At 37.2% G+C, this 5,739-nt stretch overlaps 1 protein-coding gene across 1 annotated transcript; it reads left to right on the top strand.

The window, feature by feature from the left end:
• The first annotated feature begins 297 nt into the window (after positions 1-297).
• Positions 298-1,643, top strand: LOC131068051 (pterocarpan synthase 1). Its single transcript, XM_058003260.1, has one exon. It carries the CDS (start codon positions 827-829, stop codon positions 1,394-1,396), a length of 570 nt encoding a protein of 189 aa, XP_057859243.1. The 5' UTR covers positions 298-826; the 3' UTR covers positions 1,397-1,643.
• The last annotated feature ends 4,096 nt before the right edge of the window (positions 1,644-5,739 follow it).

The raw sequence follows: 5,739 nt of genomic DNA, 5'->3' as shown, positions 1-5,739 counted from the left end.
ATGCAATACTCAGTCTGGTCGACTACTTTATTTAATGGATTGAAAATTTAGAATTTTTTTGTTAGAAAAGTAAATTTTACACCTCCTATCAATAAGAATTAAGAAAAAAGTCATTTTAATAATTATTTAAAATAAAAATTAAACTTGGACAATTGATTACAAGTTACGATATTTATTTAATGCAGAATTCAGTAGGGTCAACTACTTTATTTAATGCATTGAAAATATAACGGAACTCAGATATCGACAAAATCCATCACCATAAAGTAAATATGTCAAAACTTACCTACAGTGCGCTTCTGTGGACCCCACTCCACATTGAATCCTTGTCTGTTTGTCTTCTGAGTGCCTTCTGCGGAAAGGACCCTGCACAACTTATAGTTTGCTGATCGAAACTGAATTAATGAAGGCTGGGCCCCTCCAATTGAATTCGTAGACTTTGTGTGGCAGCCATTAAAAGACTGGTTCTATTCTAATACTCCACCGTCATTCAAACATTTTCCTTTTTTTTTATAAGTAATTTTTTGTTTTTAGGTTTTAAGCTTCTTTTCAAGATGGAAGAACTTTCTAAGGAGAGAAAAATTCCACCAAGATGACAAATGTAACGATAAATCAAAAGGGGCCAAACTCCTCAAAGCACTCTACGGTGTACCAAACATTCAGAACCTTCTAATGTCGGTAAATAATCATGTCTTGAATTTGTTTAACTGCATTTCAAAGCAGAACTCAGCAGATTAATTCATCTCCTTCAAAACATAATCACTTCTTATTAGCTTTATATACCAAACCATTTTCTTTCTCCTCGAAACTTCAACTGTTATCTGCAATGGCTACAAAAGCTTCACTGTTTCTTTTCTTTGTCATGCCCATCCTCCTCCTTGTTATATTCTCATCTACGCCTGTTTGGGAAGTTTTAAATCGCTGTCTGAATTTGGGTGAGGAGAAAATGGTATTTTATGTACAGGAAGCAGCGAATGGAGCGAATGCCACTGTATCTATAGCTGGGGGAAAGAACAGCGCATCTTCGAGTGTCTCAACCTTTGGAACAATTTTTGTCATAGACAACCCCATTACTGAAGGATTGGCCAACACCACAAAGATTTTAGGAAGGCTTCAAGGAGTGGAGGCAAATTCGGCTCTTAATGGCACCAATTTTCATCTGGGTGCCTCTCTTTTATTTGAGAATGGCGGCACCCTTGAGATCCAGGGGATAATCAAAACTCAGGTGGCTCAGAGGGAGCTCTCTGTGGTTGGAGGAACTGGAAAATTCAGATACGCTCAGGGATTTGTTTCAGTTGAAATTGTAGCATCTGATAGAATCAATCTTACTTTTAAGTTCACCGTTACCATTAGATCACATCTGCCAATTTTCAAGCAACTATTCGGTGGCCTTTGAACAGAGTTCAATCGGTTTCTTGCTTAACCGAGTCAATTGTCAAGGGTTTCGTCGACGGTTTCAAATGATGTTAGAGAAGCTCGTCTATGTGGGTTTGGTGTATCTCAGCGCCCAAAACTTCTTATTTTTATTTTCTCGCCTTTGCTATGAAGCTCTTTAATAGTATTTATATGTTTTATAAACTATTCGGATCACCTGTCTTCAAGCCACTTAAATAAAAGCTGCAGGGCAGCCTAGTTTTTGTTTTTCCAAAGTTGTCAGAGCGGTTTTCTTGTGTTCTGTTTGGTTTAGCGTTCCACAGTTCTTCTAATTTCTGCTAATATGGTACAAAATTCTTTGGCAAAACGTCCTGTAATGTCTTATTAGTAGATGCTGCTTGTGCTGCTTGTTGACATTACAGATAGAGAAGATCTTCTCATGGACTTAAACTTACAGTCATACTAATCTGTTGCTTTGTTGAGATATTTATCAGTAACTTATTTGAACAATGCAATAATCATAGGTATACTTCCAGGGCGATGGCCATAATTTTTTAGGCATCCTGTCCCTTGTGTATGCTTTTACATTTTGCATATATATTCATCGGGCACTTACAACCACAATATCTGACAGAACTACAAATTTTGATTATGCTCTGAAGGATGTGCATGCCCTATTCTAAAGCTCCAGTTTTGCCACAGACTGGAAGGTGCTGGCAGTGGTTGTGGAGATTGGCCATGCATGTGCCACTTGCATTTGCTTGAAAGTATTCAAAGCCCCTCAACAAACCCATTTTGTGCATATCCTGCAATCATTGCATTGCATGAAACTGCATTTCTTTAAGTCATTTTGTGTTATATGTCTACCAAGACACTTGCATGTACAACATCCTAGGATATTCTACTTTCAATAATATTCCAGTGATTCCATCAGAAGTTACAACTTCAACAATAAGTTTATAAGGATGCTAAATTTCCAAGTGATTGCCTGCCCTCTGTTTAGGATGCTGGCAAATGTTGTGAAGACTGGTTTTACAGTTGCCAAGTGCATTTGGTTGTAAGTTTTCATAGCCTTTTTAACAAATTCATTTTGTGCATATCCTGCAATCGTTTGCTTTATTAACAAAACAACATAATGTTGCACCAGAATGTAGAAACTATGATAATAGTTTATTCCAACAATTCGAACATTTGAACTGTTAACAGTAATAGAGGGCTTGATCTCACAGCCATTAGTGGTGACCTGTTTTGTTGCATTGTAAACAGCGAAATCTAAGCCTGTTTTTTCATGAGTTATTGTGACAAGAGACAAGGACCATTAGACCTGTTTTTATCATTAAGACTGTAAATTAGTAAATAACTCAAACCGTATAACTAAAAGAAACTGTATAATAATTGTTTTTTTCAAATTGAAGACCATTTGGAAATGGAATCGCTAAAGAGGGCATCTTTATTTAAAGGTTATTCAAAATAACCAGAGAAGTTTTAGCAAAAAGAAATCAAAATCAGCATATTTCCTAACCTGTGGATGCAATATGAAAAACAAACAACTTAAACTAATAATTTTTAAAAAGACTAAAAGTTCATATAACTCCCACAGACCATGAACAATGAACTATTTCTACCTTTTTACAAATTGTTACCATTTGTTGAAATGAAAAGCATACAGACATGAATAAACAGCAACAGAGCAAGGCCATAACAAAAGCAACTGTATCTTTTCTGATTCCAGAAATGATGACATGCGTATAGAAAAAATCTCTCAGATGGTAGTGTTTATATAACAAGAATGTACCTAATAGGCTAAAAAGGACATTCAAAATCATACAAAGTGAATACAAATTAAGACTCTGTGTTTTCTGTGGCACTTGAAATAACCTCAATGCTGACTAGACCATGACTATATCAGTCCTTGTAGAAATGAAAAGAAAGAGAATGTTTCACAATAATCTGTACAATAGATCGATTGGGTCATCGACACCGACCAGCATATTTACATTTGAAAATTTGAGAAAGAAAGATTAACAGATGGATTGCACTCTGCACGCGGCTAGGGTTTGAAGAGACGGCGGCAGGGCGAATTTCTTGCAGGCGAGGGCTCCGTACAACTACTTGTGGGAGAGGGAATTGCCCTGCTCCACCCATAGTTGCCTCTCACCCGTGTAAGCTCCCTTTCTTCTCCTCAGCCCTTGTTCCTCTGCGGTTATTTATTGTTTGCTTAAGTTTTTTTGTGGCATTTGGCTGGTAAGCTTTGCTATTTCATACCGCCTCATTGATGGTTTCTGGTGAGGCGGTTACCCTTGCTTGTGATGGATAGTAACCCACCAACAAAAGCCGAAGAGGCTAGTCTTTTGCCAGTTTTTACTAACAAAACCGTCAAGGAAGCCATTGCTGAAAAAGCTGTGGTGATTTCAGATAACGCCGCCTTCATGGCTAACCTAGTTGCAGAGACAGACGAGGATGGCACAACAGAGGGAGGACGACATACCGATGGCAACCCTAAGAAGCTTGTTATCACTCCTAACCCAAAGAAGCTTAATGTAAAAAAATAGGCTAAAAAGCATTGGAGGATGATTGAATGAATGAATGTTTTTAGTAACGTTTACAAGCTCAATCAGCCTATGAGATCTAGGGATAGTTAGCAAAGAAGCATGTAAAGCTCAAACAGATTCAAACGATATATCGTGACTGTTAAACCTCCTTCTTCTTGTGCATCTTGGATCTCTTGTTGTGTATTTTGATTAAGAAATCTGCAACTTTTTTTTATCTTTTCTTGTCAAATAGGTTACTCAAGGTGTTTACATTTAGTGTCTCAACATAGTTAATCCAAATGTCATTGTAGGCTGGACATTCCATGATGTAATGCCAATTTGTCTCCACCACCCCTTGAGTGCAATATCTACATCTTCTATCTTCCCATTCCTCTTTGGGTATCATCCATCTCCCTGTTTTCGCATAGTTGATGTGAGTCGGTCCTTATCTGAGCAATTAACATTTTTGCCTTCCATTTTATGTCCATTCCTATGTAGTTCTTTTGTGTATGATCATGTGTGGGATTGAAATGTTTGAGATAGTATTTATTTTTCCTCCCTATTTGTCCTACCCACATGCTTTCTTTAAATTTTTCTTGCATGTATTTGGGCAATCTTTTAGGTTAAAATTTCATTTATTCATCCAATTAATGTTTTGTTCCATCCATGTGCTCTTCCTTTTGTCTAGCTTCTCTCCCACTGCCATTTTTGGCCAGTGATGTATCTCCATGCTTTCTAACCTCCTTAAGTAACCTAGTAGTCGAAACATAGTTGATGTCTCAATAGGGAAAGCCCCCGCCTTTGCTAAGACAATGTCATATGGGATAGATGATTTAATCTTGAGGCTAGTCATAATTAAATGTTTTTGTAATCTCTTTATTTGTCTCCATTTCCTTGTTGAAGTGTTGTTGCCCCATACTTCACATCCATGTAATACCATCGAAACCTCAAGAAACCCAAAAACAGTTTTCTTAGTTTTCCAATTTCATAGTTCAACTCTTCTACATCTATTTTGGAGAGAGTATAGGTTTTCCATCCCCCTTAGATCTTTTTTGCTCTACATGTTTCCTAGTTGAGTTTATTGTGGAAGTCTGGGTCAAGGTACTTATATTCATTGACCATTTGTAAGAGGTTGCCTTCAAAAACAAATTCTCTATGAACCTTCTTTCTCTTCAAGGTAAAGATTGTGACCTTAGTTTTGCTAGTGTTCACTTGTATCCCCACCTCATGGCAAAAATGTTTTAGAGCCTTCAAGTGCTCTTTCAAATCTTGTGTTGTTTTTGCTATTAAAATAAGATCATCAACATATAAAAGCAACTTTATTGCATAATTGGTCAAATGAACTCCCCCATCACCAAACTTGTCTATCCATTCCTCTAACTTGTCAATGTATAACCCAAATAGGGTAAGAAATAATGGGCAGCCCTGCTTGACCCCAATGTCACTTTTGAAGCATGTTGATAATCCTTGTTTGGTTCTTATCTTAGCCCAGGCTTGGTCATACAATCTATGAACAACAACTCTATATTGTATTGGAATTTCCAACTCTTCCATCCTACTCCACCATTTGCTTCTGGGTACCATGTCAAAAGTTTCTTTTAAATCAACAAAGTTGCAAAAGACTTCCCCTCCCTCTTTATCCCATACCTTCTCAAGCAAATGTCTGAGTATAATGCAATGATCAATGGTAGAGTACTTTGGCCTAAAGCCCACTTGCCCTTTTGCTCGCTTTCCCTCCTTTTCATCCCAAATATTGATTCATCCTTCTATCATGCTCCCTAAAATTTTACCAAAGAAAGGATTGATCATTATAGTGCAGTAATTTGAGGGGTTA

The sequence above is a fragment of the Cryptomeria japonica genome, chromosome 6, assembly GCF_030272615.1.
Source record: "Cryptomeria japonica chromosome 6, Sugi_1.0, whole genome shotgun sequence".
Taxonomy (NCBI): domain Eukaryota; kingdom Viridiplantae; phylum Streptophyta; class Pinopsida; order Cupressales; family Cupressaceae; genus Cryptomeria; species Cryptomeria japonica.
This window is presented reverse-complemented; position numbering and strand designations above follow the sequence as displayed.